This window comes from Strigops habroptila, chromosome 2 (genome assembly GCF_004027225.2).
Source record: "Strigops habroptila isolate Jane chromosome 2, bStrHab1.2.pri, whole genome shotgun sequence".
NCBI lineage: Eukaryota > Metazoa > Chordata > Aves > Psittaciformes > Psittacidae > Strigops > Strigops habroptila.
In genome coordinates this window covers 82,162,761-82,181,847 of record NC_044278.2, presented here as the reverse complement: position 1 = coordinate 82,181,847, position 19,087 = coordinate 82,162,761, and the positions used below count along the sequence as shown (strand labels likewise).

The 19,087-nt window shown below is 35.4% G+C and overlaps 1 protein-coding gene across 5 annotated transcripts in view; it reads left to right on the top strand.

Annotated features, from left to right (window-relative positions):
- Positions 1-19,087, top strand: part of PIBF1 (progesterone immunomodulatory binding factor 1) — a 118,895-nt gene that overhangs the window by 52,206 nt on the left and 47,602 nt on the right. For all 5 annotated transcript variants that reach the window (XR_003990271.1, XR_003990270.1, XM_030477527.1 and 2 more), the window contains one exon: positions 17,387-17,552. Coding sequence is in view for 3 of the 5 variants with exons in the window: in XM_030477527.1 (XP_030333387.1) it covers positions 17,387-17,552 (166 nt within the window). In the remaining 2 variants the exon portion in view is untranslated. The remainder of the gene's footprint in view (positions 1-17,386; positions 17,553-19,087) is intronic.

The window sequence follows — 19,087 nt, the reverse complement described above, 5'->3', positions numbered from 1 at the left end:
GTTTTGGTAATTACTTGTTATATGGACTATCCTTTTGTGTCCTATTAAACAGAAAACGTTTGATTGGTAAGAATGCCTTTTTAATACACTCTGAGGTCTAGGAAGAGGGTAATTTAAATTATGTTACAGGTCAAACAATATGTTTACCTTTTACCTTTCACTTGCCTACACTTTAATATTTTTAATACTTATTAGAGCTAGTCAGTGAAATGAATAGACGGTTTAAGCATCACTTCTTATATTCTTGAATTCTTTCTTATGATATTAGTGCTTATTATTCTTCCTTAATGTTTGCAGTTCCAGCAGTTTTTGTACTTGTCTTGGCCTTCCTACTCCACTTACCACCCTACAAATAAATCTTTGTATATTCAAATTGATGCCAAGATGCCAGCAGTACAAATTGTAACGTATGATTCATACTACAAACACTTAGAGCATTTATTGGTGTACTAGTACATTCCTATGAAATGACAGTCGGATAAATTTATATCTAAATATTACATGTAAATGTATGATCACTGAAAAAGATTGTGTTGATCTTGAATGTGTGCGCATTTCATACCAATTCAGTGATGTTTAAATATGGTTAGAAAGCAGTCATTTTCTGTTACTCCCACATTAATGCTAAAACCGTTTAAAAACAATCTTCTGAAATACTAAATAAAATTTGTTTGAAAATTAGAACCATTGTATGTTTTTCAAAATAAAAATTAAGTTTGTGTATCTGTGGAGGGAATATAATGGAGAATCTCCTAAAATAGAAAAAAAAAAATCTAAATATAATGGAAATGTGATTGTACCAAATGAAAGAAGAATAGTTTTGCCATACAACACTGATGCATATAAATGATTTTCTAGATCTTTATGAAAATCTGAGTTCTAGCCCTACCAACTAAATTGTGCTCAAGATCTCTTCCTTTTGTTATTTTTGTCGGTTTTTTCATATTACAATTTCAGAAACTTCATCATTATTGCATGCTAATAATGATAATACTTTGAGAACTAATAATACTTATAGAAGTAATAATACTTTGAGAAGGCCTTGAGAAAAAAGTATTTTTAATACAACCCAAAACCATGCATACAATTTTATTATTGAAATTTAGTGGCAAAACATGGCAGCACATTTTGTCAATCACAGAAAGTGAAAGGAACATTTTAAATAGTACTTTAGAAAGGTTTCTTTTATCTTCTTGAGTCACTTTCAATGTCAAATGGTCTGGTTTGGGTTTTTTTTAAGATCTGTTTTGCTCTTTGGCATTCTTTTGCACAGGCCCAACCTCTACGTTTCCTTTTTTTTTTTTTTTTTTTAAGCTGCGTAATTAGAAGTCAGTGAAAAATGCAGAATGGAAACTGCACATGCCATTAGAGCTGTGGAAACTGGAATTCACAGGAGAATAGTAGCAGAGCACTAAGTATTGTTACTTTTATTGTTATAACAAAATAAGTTATGAAATCTGATTAAAATATTTGCAAGAGCAATAGACTTTTTTCATAAAATCCATAAAAATAAATGAATATGCAAGTTATAATTCTCCTACTGTATATTTTACTTACTTTCCTCTTGCAAAGTTTGTGGTCCTATTTTCTATCTTAGTAAGAGTACTAAATAATGCAGTGTGCTGTTTATTTTATCAATCATAGTGCATGCTGTATTTGATCATGATCTGAGATGCACTGAATTACTTTAAACACATGCTTTAGATTCCTATAGATCCGTAGTACAGTTGTTAAACATACCCTGCATTTCTAAAGAAGCAAAAAAAGATTGCTCGCATTCATACAAGAGCTTGCTTCCAAGCCAAGAATGACAGATGCTGTTACAGCTGAGAAATGTAGGAAAACACTCAAACGGTAGTAAACTTAGGTCAAAGTAGAAAGAAATTAATTTAATATTGCCTTAAGCTAGACTAGTTAAAGGTACTTGAGGTGTAGATGTTGGTTGTACAAACTATTAAGGATTATGTTCCAATTCAGTAAATCTGCAATATTCAAATGAAAGAAATAGTTCTAATTTCTGCTTTTATTAATTTAAATTTTTTAAATTTGCTTTTTTTTTTGTTTTTATTCCTCAGTTTAAGTAAATGTATTTGCAAGATTTTTTTTTTCATTGTTTCTATTTTCATATTGTAGAGTATGTGTAAATGCTAGCATACCACGGAATGGTGAAGAGGGGAGTTGTCTGTACATAATCCAAACTTTTGTGGACTGGATTTGACTTTACTGTGCCAAAGCAACATATTTGTCCTATTTTAATGTTGACATGATCATCTAGAGCCTTTAAATTCATTCCATGTGCTATAGAGAATTCACGAGAGTTTGTCATTTTTAGCAAGAATATAATGTCATAGAGTAAACGGAAATCTGAAAAGTAAAGGAAAAATATTAATAAGACAAAAGTACTGAATTATGTGACATCATATGTAATAATTCCATGTCTAGTATTAATACACACTACTGTAGGAGCACAAGAGACGTGATGGCACAGACTCAACGTTGCAGCACTTAATGTACCAAAAATCCTGGCACACATTATTGCACTTAAGTGATGACAATTTTAGTTCTCCAGTACTAAAAATGTGTACATCTTTATCTCAATAAGTAAAATAGTTGTTCTGAATATTTTTCTTTTTTCCAAGCCCCTAAATGTGGCATTGAAGTAACAACATCTGATATCTGTCAAAGTCACTGACTTTATAAACCTACAAGTAATTCTTTACAGTCCAGCAATGAAACTTGAGAAGGGTATTCCTTGTCACTGACAACAAAAAAGTCGAAACATCCATAATGGGTTAAACAGGCATGATTCTGCAGTTATAACAAGTTTTATTCTTTGATCAATTTATAATGTTTTGTGTGGTGGAAGGTGGCAAATAACCAATAACTCATTTGGCTTTGAAAAGAGATTATATTTTACGTAAACAAGTTGAATTATGTTACGTTCTGTGGCTAGGGAACAATTCTTTTATTTTGAGGAAGCAATTTTAAGATGGGATAAAATGCTAAATATTCTGTTTCTCCCCAATGTTAGTTGAATTAGCTTGATATTTATTACTCTGAATGGGAGAAGTTCCCTTGAATTGCTAAAGTTTAAGCTGTGGACCACTTCAGATAATCCCTGTTCAGAATTTGACACGTATCTAAAAATTGTTTCTCTCAACATAGATGTTCTTTACTCTTACCAACATGTTTTAATTCAAACAAGAATTAATTCAGGAAAGTCCTGTGTTTTACCTGGGTCAAACAAGCTGTGGTTACTCTGTGGTTACCTTTAGCTTTATCTAAGGCTGTGTATACACAGTTCACTGTGGTTTTGAATAACTCATACACTGTTATTAGTTTCATCACAAAGCTAAGTGAAGACTGATTTACTGTTCTGCTTAACTTCTGTATTGACTGGAGTCTTGAAAAATGCTCTCTATTATTGAAAGTCCAGATATCTTCAAAAACCTGCTGTGGCCAAGCGAATTGCAAATCTTAGCAACATTCATCCAGAAGTAACACCTTTTTAATGAAATACTGATTGCCTTAGGTATTTGTCTCCACATGCGCACATTTATACACTCAAGTCTAAGGACACTTCCGTTTGTTTATCAGTATTGATGCATGTCATCTATAATCAACAGTCCTACATTCTCATACTTAGTCCCTTTCAACACAAAGCTGAGGATACAGAGCTGCACTGGTGCAGGTCTGGAACTATACTGTGGTTTCTGCTTTTTCTTCACTTCTCCAGGGGTGTCACCTCCAACTGTAGCTTTCTTATTGAAGGTAACTTTCTCATATTTGTCACTCATGTTTTTTGCTTGCTCTGCCTTAAAGAGAGAAAATGGACATTTTGTGCAAGGTCAAAAACATTGACAAAAAAGAGCTGTTATTAAAAATTCCAGAATGTCTCTTCTGAAAGAGTCTGTGAGCTCCTTGAGAAAAACAGGAAACTTGGATAGGTGTCCTGGGTTTTGATCTTCATTTCTTAAGATCTTCACTCCCATGACAGAGACCTTTTACCTCATCTAAGGACTTCATTCCAGTAATCTGCTGATGTAAGGCTTAAGCTTCACTCTGGAGGACAGTTTACACTTTCCTATCCCTGGAACTTAAGAATAGGAAAAATATTCACAAAGTCCCCTGCCTGTAAGTTCAGTATCATTATATGAATAATTATGGGGTGACTGTTTTTATATCATTTACTAACAAATATCAAAATGAGATCTTCTCACTTAGGAATAACTGATCAAATGGAGTTGGTTCATCAACTGACAGGAGTCTTGAACACATTAGCAAATAGAATTGCTTGTTCCCAGGTAGATGAAGTGAGGAGTGATAATTTAAGAGCTCTTTTCAAAGAACTTGGAGGCAACACAAGACTGGTCATCTTAACTTAGACACCAACAGGAAGTTGTAGGTGTAAATCTTTCTCTTCAAATTTGGATGAATTAGGAATGAATTTGAGAAGGGCTTTTTTTTTTATTTCCTAGCTATGAAAGCTGCTGAGTATTTTTGCTGTGTTGCTTTTGGTGACCAGAATCATCTGTGTGGTAAATCCCCGACACCTGTAACAGTGGGGATTCTGCTAATGGAAATATAACTAGTAAAGTTCTTATAATAAGACTTTCTACATAGAAGATGAGGAGACTGCTAGTATTCTTGAAAGTTTTGCTCTGAAATTGGGTCTTGTCATGTAAGCTGCAGATCCCTATCAGGAGTACTGCTAGATTGTCAGAAGTAGAGTTTTCTTTACTCATCACAGGCATTGGGTAGCCTGATGAGAAAGTACTTGTTAACGTGTGAGTGTCTGTGTCCTGGGTTCAGCTTCTTAACTTCTTTTATCGCTATGTCACTGGCCCTTTTTTGGGGTAATGTGGTTAGATTTGTACTGATGTAACTTCTGAAACCCTTGCTTTTAGCAAGGGTTGCTTGCAGCATGGTAATTCTGCAGTTGTTACTGAAGATTCCCTAGCCGTACTCATGGTGATTTTGTGGGGAATACAGCCTGGAGTCACTAATGTTGTGGGTGTCCTGAAGCAGCAATCAAATTTACCTGTAACTGTTCTTTAAGGTATTTTTTTCTATATGCATGTTTGCAGTGCGCCCCCTTTATTGCTTGCCTTTGAATTCCCATTTATGGTTATCAGGAATTCTGAGATTGGGAAGAAGTGAAAATATGAGCCAAACTCCACCCCCTTTATATAACAGCAAAGTATTAGACTGTGTGCCCCATTAGCATTGCTAAGACAAGCATTCTTCAGTGTCATGTACCTGCAAACACTGCGTCTTCAAGAACAGCTGACAGTAAGCAGATTTTCTTGTTTTCTGAGAGACTGACTCCATTTTGACTTAAGGCAAGTTGAACTATTAGCCTATTAAGTGGTTTTAGATTGAGCTTAGAGTCTGCTTCCAACTTGGTTCAGACTTCTAACAGTGGAGGAATGGAATTCTGAAAATGGAGCTCAGTGTGGAACAGAGTTTAAAATACTGTGGAAAAATATTAAACACCTCCACCTACTTAAAACAATCTTGTAATAAAAGAGGCAAAAGAATTGCACATCACACAAAATAAGGGTAACTGAAGTACAACTGTTTTTCAGCCATGACCTAAGTATTCACACAAACCTGGTAACTGGCATGGTCAGACTGAAGTGCAACAGTTCATTCTTCTAAGTTTAAAGGGAAATAAGCTTTTCCTATCTACATCTAAGTCCCCATTCAACAGAAGTCTTTCTTGTAAACCATAAGAATACAAAGGGTTAAAGCAATGGTTTAACATACTGTTCAGTGAATGGGTTCCTTTTTATCGACGGGGTTAATGTTAACAATATGGCTATGCTAGAGGGAACTCTTCCAGTGAGTACAAGAATTGCATCTTCATTTGCTTCATTGGTTGCGTGGTAGATGTAGACTCTAAGGCTCCTAGCAGAAAGAATGGATGTTGTCAGGGATGAAATGATACAAGCACTGAATACGCAGGGTAGTAGGAGCTTCATCTTTCTATTCCACAGTGAAAATATGATGCACTATAATCTGAAAGTTAAAAAGAAAAGGTTATAGTCGCCAGATACTCAGTTGGAACGGAATATTTGAGGATCAGGAGTGTCTTGTCTACCAGTCCCATTAGGGGAAAAAACCCAGAAGAAGAGACATTTGTTCTACAGTCCACTACAAGAAGAAGAAGGGAAATTATTTCTCAGATGTGGTTATTGCAGGAATTGTGATACTTAAGCTGAAGAAATAATTGTTTAAATGGTGAGAGGGAATGGAGAAAACGGGAGGAAAGTACAAAAACAAATACAAAAATATGTAGGGAGGGAGAAGAGAGCTGGGCATAATTAGAAGAAGCAGAGAAACAGAAAACTCGATTATTCTAAGAATTATACGTTCACTAAAATAAATTTCAGTGCTTTTTGTTGTGATCTCTCAGGAGCCAGGTGATGTTTATATCACATCTAAGACTTGTTAGAAGGTATGCTTGAAACTTGTATTGCAAAGCCTGTTAATGTACCCTCTAATTCGTCAATTCTGACTTTCTTTTCTTCTTTTCAAGCCTGGAATTTTTTCTCTTTTTTTAACTGCTTCCCACAGTGCTACTCTTCTCAAATTAAGAAATTCAGGAGTAGTAAAAGTAGAAAAGCTGTATAAAAGCAAAGTTGTGTCTGTCTAAAAATATTGTTAAACTTGTCAGACAACTGATAAAATACAGAAAAGTATGTTGTGAAAGTGCTCAAAAGTGGAGACAGCTTGGAGTTAACTGATTATTTTTCAAAATAGTTACTGCATTTTTGAAGTATTTTAATTTTTCACATGCCTCAGCAGGTAATATAGGATAATTTGATAACTGAAGAATTTATTGGGATAGGTTGCTTTATAGAAAGAACACTTCGATTCATTCGACCTTTTCCTGCTCAGAAATGAAGAGAAATGAGAGTGTTTCATTAGTGTCATAAACAGCTTAGTGATGTATCTGTTCAGGACTCATTTATTACTCTTCTTGAAGCTTTTAAGAGTGTGCAGATTGTGACTGTAGCTCCTTCCTTTTGTTTTGGGCTGTAAGAGTATCTTCCATATTCTCTTACATTATTGATGCTGTTTTCTAAGTGTGTTTATTGTTCTTACAATATCTTCGAAAGATTCTCTGATGGATTTGAAGGACTTGTACCATTTCATTTCTGGATTAATGATACACACAGATATCTACATCGTAGGACCTGAAACAACCCAGCTAGTATACAATATTTTATTATTTGATAGCTGTCTCTAAAGGTGAACTGCAGTTGCTGAGCTTGATTTTTAAGTCATATAAATGAAGAGAGTTCTTCACGCTATCTCCTTTTTTTTTCCCATTAATGGTAATGTTAATGGAGTCCCAGTTGTTATCACTGCATATCTTAGACTTGAAAGAAGACAGATCCAGTAATGCTGCCCCTACCCACTGCTTGACTGTCAGTCACTATAGTATCCTGTGATTATGTAAGACCCATCTCTGCTAGCTGTTATCACGTCTTTCCGTCCTTTGCTCTTCTAACAAAAATTTCCCCAAGCTGCCCGGTTGCACTGAAACATGCCTGATGGCCTGCAGGCTGCTTAATGGAAGTTCCTTTACGTTCTGAAAGACAGATGGAAATCCATGTATTTTTTTAGTATCATACTTATAAAACAGCTGCTGAAAGTACAGTTATAGTAGTCTTTGGTACATGGTTTTTAATATTTAAATACCTTTTATGTAGCATTCAAATTCTAATAAGGAAATGCAAGTTGTGTAGCTACACATCATCCTTGTCTTTTTGTAAACAGCAAGCTCAGTATGAGCCAGCAGTGTACCCTGACAGCATCCTGGGCTGACTCCTGGCTGACTCCTGCTGTATTAGCAGCAGAATAGTCAAGATATCAAGGGATGTCCAGTCTGAGGACATCCAATACAAGTAACATAATGATAAACTGGATTGAATTTAGTGGAGAACCACCAGAATGGTGGAACACTTGCCCCATGAGGACAGGCTGAGGAGGGCGTTTGTTCAGTCTGGTCTCTGGGACAACCTAGTCTGATTTCATAGCTGAACTTGCTCTGAGCAGTATATTGTACTAGATACCCCCTGAAATCCTTTCCAACATGAATTATTCAATAATGTTGTTTTGCATTTGCATTGTTGAGATCTCATTTTAAGGGGTAATTTTGCTGGGGAATAAATGGAAAAATATGGAGCAATATGCTGGCCTCTTGTATCTAGATTTTGTTTATTTCATAAGTTACTGCAAACACCAAGGCCCTCCATTACATTAATTCTTAGGGGAAAAGTTGCTTTGCTGTCCATCATTGCTAACTGTAGCATGTTTAGGAATATATCCTTGACAGATAACAAGGTATGCCTGTACTTTGAACTCAGCTTATCAGGAGATCAAACCTGTTATGTGTGATATAAAGGACATACCAATCATTTGCTAAATTATGGCAGTTTGAACCCTAACCTTATGACCTCCTCTGCCAGACTTTCAGTGGGGAAAATGGAGGGGGAGCTGTTCATACAGTAGTTGCACATATCTTTCTTTTTCAGATGTCAGAGGAGCTTTGTTTGATGGTCTTCCACTTTGTCCTATCTCGAAAGATTTGTCCCTGCTTTCTTATTTCTCTTCCTGTCATTTTCTGGGAAGCTTCAGTGATGACATTTTCTTTTTTTATTTTTTCCTTGCTGGTCATCAAAAAAACCTCCTTGTTTTCATAACTATATAGAATAGAATTTTAGGTTTGATATTACTAATTACATACGAGTGAAATTTGTGGAATTAAGACCTTAAATATTTGTATGTTCATTTCTGACTGTTTTAAGGAGGTACATGGCATTCCAAACATCTTCTGCTTGTAGCTGCCTGTGGTTTTAGTACTTTTTAGATTTTGTTAAAAGGAAAGAGACATTTCAGTATTGTTAATGTTGTAGAATAGGTAACAAAATTTGTCAACATGAACAGTTTATTTCCTTGAATCATCTTCCCTGTGTTCGTTTATGGTTTTAATTTTACCAATATGTGTATATCAGAAGTTTTCAGTAGCTTCTTTTCAGTATCTGCAGAGGTTTAACGTTTGTGACTTAAGATATTTATAAAAAAAAAGTAGTAGTCAAAACATCTCCTAGCTTTAGCAAGGATGGTTTTATGAATTCAGTTTGGATTTTGTGTGTATGTGTGTATACCTACGCATGCACATGTGTATTTGGATGCAGTATTCTTTTTCATGGTGACGGCACTAGTGTGGATTGATTAATTAAAGAAAAAGAAAAAAGTCTATTCCCTGGAGAGGATCTACAGCATATTGGGAATATAAACTGTTTACCTCAAAAATGTCACGAAAATTTGATAGTTTAGTTATAGTTATGTCAAGTTTATTTGATTATCAGTCTTACTTTTGTTTCAGCTTTGGGGTTTTTTGAGTATTTATACCAAGGAAATTGCTGGCATTTTCTTCATTCAGGTAATTCAGTGTTATATATTCCTCATATCAAAACCTCTCACAATTAAAATTCACATTATTTTCTATACCAACCAATATACATTATTAGGGAATAAGTCTGTCTACTATTCCTGACTTTTTGTTGATTTAGTACAAAATTCAGCTCTGTTAACATGGCAATTTTTGCAAGGACTGAAGTAAACCATGAAATAAAAATACTGTTTTAATAAAGTTGGTGGTTTGAGATGCCATAGTGTGCACAGAAAGTGCGACTAAAGACATAATGAGGTTTTAATAAATATACTTTGTGGGGTTTTCTCTTGGATTGTGTAATAGACAAAACCATATTGCAGAGCAGGGATCCTTTTCAATCTATCACCTCAAAGTGAAGTTTTTTAAAAAATTGGAGCATTAATCTATTTGAGCAAAGATGTCATTTAGGCAATGAGACATCTAATCATCTTTATTCTGCTGCTTGTCCGCGTGTGTTCCACCTCAGTTCAGCATGTTTCTCATACTTTCAAGATTGGACATTTTATGTGCTAGTGCACACCGATGCCAGAGATAGCTTTGTGCAGTGTATTGGGGCTGTGCCAGAAACAATAGAACTGTGCAGCTTCTTCTGACTGCTTTTGGCTTGAGGTAGAGCTGCTTTTGTTTGCGTCCTTTAGCTTGGCTATGTTTCTCTCTTAGATTGTTGTCCTGTACTTAGGAGAATTCTACGAAATTATTTCCTTTGGTATATCTTCACTAGGTTTCAGAGAACTTATTTAATATATTGCCTTTCTGTTTGAAAAAGAGGAATCTTTCTTTTGAAGTTTTATTCAAAGGATGTTGTGAGGTGATAATTTCCTTTTTTTTGATTAACAAACTAGCTATCTCTGTGCCTACATCTCCTGAAAAAAAATGATCCGAGAGGTATTCTCTGACCAATGCTGATGATTTCTATGTATCATGTTTGTACAGTTTTTCCTAGATTTAGAATTCATCATCCTCAGAAACATAAATGAGAATAAAAGGTTATGTATTTTGACTAAGATGTATAGGCAAAGAGAAAAGCAGCTACCATTAGAATCTGAAAAATTACTGGGGTTACTCTGGTCTTCTATTTATGTATCTAAAAAAACCCAGTTTTTGAGGAGGAAACAGGAATTATCTTCCATTCCTTATTATATGCTTATTAGTTTCTTCAGATCCTTTTTTTTTTTTTCCTTAAGGATGCTGTAATTAATAGCTCTATACTGATAAAGTTCAGTTAAATTATTTGAATATATTTCATTGAATCAAATAACAAAAGAGTTAACTCAGTCAAGATGCTGATTACTTTAACCACGTAATAACAGTCTAGGCAAGTGACTATGAGCAAACTGAGCATGTGTCAGCAGCGTTGAATTAAGACAGAGTAGCAACCACATCCTGTTTCATTTAAAAAAAAAAAAAAAAAAAAAAAAAGCATGACAGGAGTTGCTCATGTTCTCTACAGTAGCCCAAAAGTAAGCGAGCACTTTCTGGAAGTGGAAGGCTGGATTCAGAGCTCCAGGATTAACAGAAAGTTTATTATGAAGTTCTCATGACTGAAATATAACTCCCAAGCAATAGGCTAGGCTAGACTAGGCTGAAGCCATCTTTACCATTACTGTTGAAGCTGTGTCTCGGTGCAGGAGCAAATCTTAAATTTCACAGAGTCAGAGTCAAATAAAAGGAAGCACAATTGCATAGTCCAGAGACAAGGAAACAAAGATGTCTTTCCGTCACTGCCATCAGCATGATTTAGCAGATATATCTAAAGCAGACTCATCTTTTGTAATGTTCATTCTTCCGATTCTTAAAGGAGATGGAACACCCGTTATGGTAATTAGGTCACTGTACTAGTGGAAAAAAACACAAAGATAAGCAGCTACCTTTATAGTAATTCATCAAGATGTACCTTTCATATGTATATCCTACAACCCCACCTTTAACTTTGCTCTTTACCAGTCATGTTACAAGTTAGTGAGATCTGCGCAACCACTAACTTCTATCTTTCTCTGGCATAAGGCACAAAGATATATGGGAAGTCTGCATGTTCTCGTTGGAGACTGCAGGGAAGAGTGTCCCATCCAGTGTACACTGGGCATTAGTCTGGTTAGGGCAGAAAGAATACATGGCTTCTACATACTGAAGAGCTCCACTTACTGCATAGGTAATTTTGGGTTTAGGTGTCCTGAAAGTACAGGTTGTGTAAAACAGCTGTTTATCTTGCCGAATCAGGATGTTTGGCACTAGCACTTCCTACAGACTGCAAAACAGTATGTGGAAGTGTTGCCACCAAGGAAGCTGTTTTGACAGAATGAGGATCAGAGGCCAATACATAACAAATGCTTAAAATGCTGCAAAACACAAAAATCTGCATTGAAGCAAGCAGCTTTAAACAAAGCTTCTAAGCTTTCTCTCTCAAACAGATTTTACTAAACCACATGCAAAAGTACTGTATGTTTAATTACTTGATACGAAGCAAATGCAACATCTGGCAAGAACTTGCATGTTAAGTCATGTTTACCCTTAGAATTTGAAGTATATGTTTCTGGAATTTTTTTAATAACAATCTAAAACAGGAATACTGTGCTGAAAAAAATCTCAGCATGTCATTTGAGGAAGACAAATTTTAAGTTAAACTATTTCAGCAAACTAATTTTTCATTGTTTAAACAATTTATAGATGGCACACTTCATCTTCTGTTTAATCATTATCCTCAGAGCTTTTTTTTTTTTTTTTGTTGGAGGTATTTAGATTTGTTGTTACTAAGCAATCTTTTATTTTAGTCCATATTAGAAATAATTTAACATATTTGATAGACATTCATGAAACAATAAATGATAAAAAAGACTGAAAATGGTCATAAAGTTAGTGTAACAATCTCCATAAAATATGTGTATTTAATTGAAGAACAACAGCTTTTTTACCCATTTTGTAGTAAATATTAGAACAGATTTTCAGTTTATGAAACCAGCCAGATCTATGACTCATCAGACTTATGTTCAGTGTTTCAGAAGATGAGCAATGAAAGGGTTTGAAGCTAAGGATCAGAGTTCCTACGTTTTCAGTTATGTAGTGGGTAGTGTGTGAACTCAATTCATGGGAAAGTTTTGATTGCTCAGAAACAGGCCAACCAGCTTTTAGTGCTGAGGATCAAAAATAGAACCAGTGAAAACAAGATCCTTTGAGTGCTCATGTTTGAACTGGAGTCTCACAGTTTGCTACATGTGTGGATGGGGCATGCACAGTCTGCAATATGCCTGATTTTAATTTAGGTCTATCCCGACTGCTGTTACTCCTCCGGTGACTCCAAGTAGCACAATGAAGAGTAAAGTACTTTCATGCTTAGTTTTGGGCTGTTGGGAAGTAAGGGAGCCTTAACAGCCAGACTCAGTTGCAAAAGGTGAGGAAGCTAAACTGGGATTTGAGCCTCATATGGAAAGAAGCATGGGTAGGATTTGATGAAGGATGCCCAACTATGAGAGTGATATAGGAACAGAAAGAAAGAAAACCAGGAGATGGAGAGTAGGGCTATAAGATAGGAATGGAAGCTGAACAGGCTAGGAATACAGGTGAGAAGAAAGACAGATGCCCTGAGTAGAAGGAATGAAAACAGAAATTTGGTCTGGCGCTGGGAACAGAGAGGGAGGAGGGCAGGAACATTAGAGGACATGTTGGGGCTAGAAGTGGGAGGTTTGCAATAGGACAGGTTAGGGAGGAAATGTCTGTAGCATTTGGATTTTTCTGCAAGTTTGGCACTGAACCAAAGCAGAGACATTTATACAAATAGGAGAGTATATTGTAATTACTCTAAATATCTTAGATCTGGAACTGACCCATCTGTAGAGTCAGGATGATTTCACAACTTAGGGGGTTTTTTCCATTTTTAAATTTGAAAATAATGTTTAAAGTATATATGAAAGAGCTTTAGGTTGATATAATCAAGTTTGCAAAATGAAAAAGGGGTGGTGTTTTTTATATTTTTGGTAGGATTTCCTTCGGGAGATGTTATTTGTATTTACTGCTTGGCATTCTTTCCTATTAATAAGCTTAATAGTAGGATTTTCTGCTGCTTGAAAGCTTGAATGCTTACATAAGCTTGAATGCTTACTTTTACAAATTTATTGTCTTCTAATGTACTTTATTGTTCAGTTATACTATTGAGGACTACTGCTCAGGTTTTGTCAATGGGATAGACAATGGTAAGAAAAGAGAGTCTATTTCTGTTAGGTAAAAATGGATTAGGGTTATTATCTCAGTACTTATGGGATGCTTATAAAAAGTTGAAAATGTTATGTAAATCACACTTTACACACATATGATAAAAATCTTTGAATATCAATATTAGATTATGCTGTGCTGGATGTGTTTTGTAATTATTCCATTCAAAAAAACATTTGGCTGCCATACTTCAGTATACAGATTAATAGATGATTTTACCATGAAATCTTTCAGTTTACTCTCACCGTATGCACATTTTGAAAAGTTATTATATCGTTTCTACCATTTGCAAAAACAGATTGCTCTGATTGAAATAAATCTTAAAACCATCCTTGCAAACCAGAGTTTAAGTTCCTCTCTGAATATTTTCTCTTCTACTTCAGAAATAACCTTTTTGGTAACTATTGGGCTGCTCTGTTCTAGCAAACTTCAGGTATTATCGACTGGTCATCCTAACGGCACAGTGACATAACAAAATTGAGACCTCATTCCAGCTGATTCTTACATGTAGGGTTTTTTCCATTTTTTTCATTAGCTCAATCTGTAATTTCTCTTTCAGTCAGAACCCTCATTCTTCTGTGAGACAAAAGCCTCTACTCTCTCACTATGTCAAGCTTGCTAAAATTCCTTGGTGGAGAAAAATCCTGCATACCTGCATTCCACTTTTTTTTTTCCCTTTTTTTTTTTTTCCCCATAATAGTAGTATTAAAGCATGGGGTGGTTTTGTTTTCTTTTGTTTTCCCTTAGAGACCATCTAGGCAGATTAAGGAATGTATTTTGACATTGTTTTACATGACTCTGTACACACATGCACACACATTTGTGCTGAAATAGTAGACAAGAAATCAGAGATGCTATCTGGCCAAGTAAAAGCAAATATGACACAGAAACTATGAATGGTACTACACTGGAGGAGTTACTAGTGAGCTCAACAGTGTACTTAAGTCAAAAGAAAACTGACCCTTCATAACCTTACCCGTACAAAACAGATCATGCACATGTAAGCTACTTCAAATTTCCAAAATAAAGTACACGAAGCTTTCTGAAGTTACTGTTCGTGATTGGATTGATAAGCTCACTTTGGAAACACCCAGCTGATTGAGTAGACTTACAGAATCATCAGAGAACTATGGACTCTTGCAGAAAGTGTAGAAAATAGGTCCAGAGAAGCATGATTGGCTTATGTTTATGCATGTGTCCAGTGTGTAAGCTCTGTACAGAACAGACGATTGAACCTCAGACTAACTTAAGGTCTGAAGCTGTGTACAGGAAGGCATTGCTGTTTATTTTGTGTAAAGGCTGAAGATATGAATATGTTGTTGACAGTCAATAAATATGACTTTTAGATAAATTTTGTTTGTGTGTGGCACTGCACATCAGTTGACTGGATGACATGTATCTTTGTGAGGACTTATTCATTTTGGAGCAGAACAGTCTTCCCAGGATTGTAAACAATGTGCACAGCAGAACAGATTTAGTGTCATGTCTGCAGCCAATCATCTACAGAGTGTGGAGAATGTGAGAGTGCTGAAACTATTTTTGTGTGGTAAAATGAAAATGAGAACATACAGTCAGGGAGCAGTGATACTTTAAGTATCAGCACTTGAAAAGCATCCTCAAGCAAAATTGACAGCAGTAGTCGATAACCAGATAGATAATTGGCATTTAGCAGTTTGGGTGCAGTAACTGTTTGAAAACAAATATTGGAAAATAAAACTGTTGTAAAAAGAGCGGCTTTTTCCTGAGCTCAGTAGGCAGAATTTCCAATGTCTGCTCAGCTCATGCAGCCTGTGTGGGAACGATCTCATTCATGCATTGGACTGTTTACTCATACACGGATGTCTACAGAGTGAGTATAAAGGGCATCATAATGACACCTGTTTGTTCCGTTCCAGTTAATTCCAGTGAAAATTGCTTCCTCATTGTGCCTTAGAAACATTCCTACATCTGAAATCCTCAGGGAAAATATTTGAAGTAATCCCTTTGCTTTTGTTAAACACTCTCAATCCCACCTAGAGATCAGGTACTAAATAGGATGGAATTGTGGTTGTTGCAACTGCTATTTGACAAATGACAGCTAACATAACAGCCGTGCTGGGTTAGAGTAAAGGTTTATCTGCGATTCTAACAATCTGTAGTTAAGTGACTTCTATGTGAGAAGTACAGTCTCGCATTTAATAGTTGTCAAAGGATTTCACTGCTACGAGTTTGTTAAGTATCCTCCTGAGTAAGTGTTAATTTTTAGCAGCCACAGCATCTTACGATAAGGAATTTCACAGCTTTCATATTTGGAGAATGACTTCTATTTGTTTTCATTCTGCATCTGCTAGCTTTATTATATGCCTTCTCATTCATCTACTGGAAAATAAAGTTGATTCCTATTCTTATTTTTCATGCCCCTCATGATGATGTTACAGGCCTCTCTTCTTCCTTTTCCTTACGCCATCTCTTTTCCAAGTTGTAGAGCCTTAGCTTGCTTAAGTAATTTCATCTACACAGTGCAACTGCAGAAGTGCATGCTTTTGCTGGTTGACAAAGGTAATCCTTGTTACCCTTCTCTGATGCTTTACCCAGTTCTATTAAATTCCTTGTGAGATGAGATACTAGTATGGTCATCAGCATTCAGTGTGTAGGCAACAGCATGGAACTGTGATGTGCTGATTTCTGTATTTTTTCTATTGCTTTCACATTAATTTGCAAAATATTGGGTTTGACTGTTATTTAAAACTGAGCCAAAAGTTTTCATGGGTTTATCTAGCATAACCCCAGGATCTCACTTGCGAATGAGAACAGTCAGCTAGGAGTTCATCCTTGTATGCGTGTGGTTAGGATCGTTTTTGCAACCTATGATTTACTTTGCATATATCTCCTTTGAATTATTTAATGCTAAGATTCATAAGGTTTTCTACTTTTCTTCACATCAGCCTCATTTTCTACTGTCCAGTAATTTAGTATTCTATCAACAAACTTTTTTACCACTCTTGTTTGAGATTGCCTGTTAACTGTAATGAGTAGAATGAATGAAGTCCTCTTCTAAGTGGATTATTTTTTCTTTCATCTATAATTACCTGATGATAGTGATATTCTCGAAAATATACTTAATCTTTGCTTTTTGAGAAGGACCTGTGGTTCTGTGGAAATTAATACACCAATGAGGTCTGACGTTTCTTCATATCTTTGTGTATGGGAAAAAGCAGTGTAGCTGGCGTGTGTGGTATCCCAAAGGGAAATCCCAAGGGATGCACCATTGATAGCACTGGTGCCTAATATCACTTCTCCCTATCACGTGTAACACATGATGGTGAAGACAGGAGACAGCATCTCCTTAGTATCTCTCCAATGAAAAGACTTCATGTGCATACATTTGTGCACCAAGAAAGAGACTCACATTAATCTAACATTTTTTAAAAATAAGGTATAATGTAAGGTCATTGCCATTTCATTGTGCATTAACCACATATTCAGAAAAGTCATGGACTGAATTTTCCACGTACTGTGTTTTGTTTGTATAATAGTATTGATTTTTCCTAATGATGTTTCAAATACAGGTTACAATAGGTACATAGATAAGCATACTAACACCTATTAAAGTCTTAGAAATGCTGTATTAACGTCTGAAATTTATACCTGTAATGAGCAGAACTAGCATGTATTCTAAGCTTGGTTTTTTGAATCATCAAAACTTCTTTTTTATTTTTTTTTTTTAAATTTTAGATATAGACAAATGCAGCTTGCCACAGAAAGCAAAGTAGCTGAACTTCTTCACCAAAGTAAGTTAAAGTCCTTTGAAACTGAACATGTACAACTCATGCAACAAGAAACAGCTAAGAATCTTTCACAGTGCCAAATGGAATGTGAGAAATATCAGAGAAAGCTGGAGGTATGTTATGTAAAGAGACACTTTAAGGGCCATTACATAGTTGTTTTCAATTAGAATGTAAAATAGAAAAGCTTGGGGAAAAAGTGGCAAAGAACATACATGGCGGTGTTCAAGGCCAGGTTGGACAGAGCCTTGGGCCACATGGTTTAGTGTGAGGTGTCCCTGCCCATGGCAGGGGGGTTGGAACTAGATGATCTTAAGGTCCTTTCCAACCCTTACTATTCTATGATTCTATGATTCTATTTAGCAGAGCAAACTTACTTTAAAAACAAATACTTCACCTGTGCAAAGTTAGTCCCAAAATCATATCACTGAGTCCAGTTTGTGAGATTTAAATGAGATTGGCAGTATGCATGTCTAAAACAAATGTCAGGGTACAAACTGGACAGGACAGAATAAAATCCTTTTTTTCCAAATGCCAGTTGTGGCAGTCTTCATTTTTTGCAGAAGGATGCTGTTCTTCAAGTCCCTGCATTTCTAGTGCTGAACCTGCCTATGGTGTTTATGAAAAGGAACTAAAGTGAAAACAATTAGAGAGTTTTAGATAAAATGTAATTTCTTGTTTTGTCTGTATTGGGACATTCAGATCCTGGCTGATGAGGTTAGTTGTCATGAGCACTAGGAGTGCCAGTTTTGCTAGACTTTGAGGTTGCTAAACAAATTTTTAATTGCACAGGCATGTCTAAACTTTGATAAGATAGTTAAATCTGAGTTATATTTCCATTTTCTTTCTGGATCTTTATTTGATCTTGTTACATCTTGAATATTTGGCATTCAATTCTACTAACACTTCTGGCACTTCTTTTCTCTAAAGAGAAAAAGCTTTGAAACCAGTGCTCTTTCATTAAGAAATGTTCTTGCAGAATTTAAGTATTTGGTGTCTGAAGCTTTTACTTTTGCTCCTTTTGACTGAACTCTTAATTTTAAAATTTCCTTTCTTATATATAGTATCAATGTACTAAGAAGATTTTTCTTACTCTTCTTATAGGATATTGATCTTAATAGTGTAGTTACGAGTATCTTGTGGCTCAGCCACAGTGGCTTTGTGAAGCAACTCTTGGTTTTATTTCAATTTCAGCATAGTTTCTCTTCTTATGCATGGTAAAACTAGGAAACAGATAATTTATATGTTGTCAGATTTTAACCTATACATGTATTCTTCTGTGACACTACACTAATCTTTTTATATTTGAGTGGCTTGATTCTTTAAGCATTGTGCATTCTTTGGTGGTTTTGACAGAGAATCCGGTATTACTGCTGTATACACTGTGCGTATATTTCTATATCTCAAGATCTATATTCAACTGTCATCTTGAATGTTAGGGATTTACATTTGGGAAGTTAGTATTAAATGTAGCTACAGTACTACTTAGTTATTACTTTACGTGTTCTGTTAGGAATTTTTCTGCAAAGTGTATAGATCACTTACTTACCAAGAATTTTCTTATTCCAGTTGGTTTTCTAATATTTTTGTTGTCAATGCTGTTTTCTATTTTCAAGCACTATATCAAGCTTTAGTTCTTATAAAGACCTTC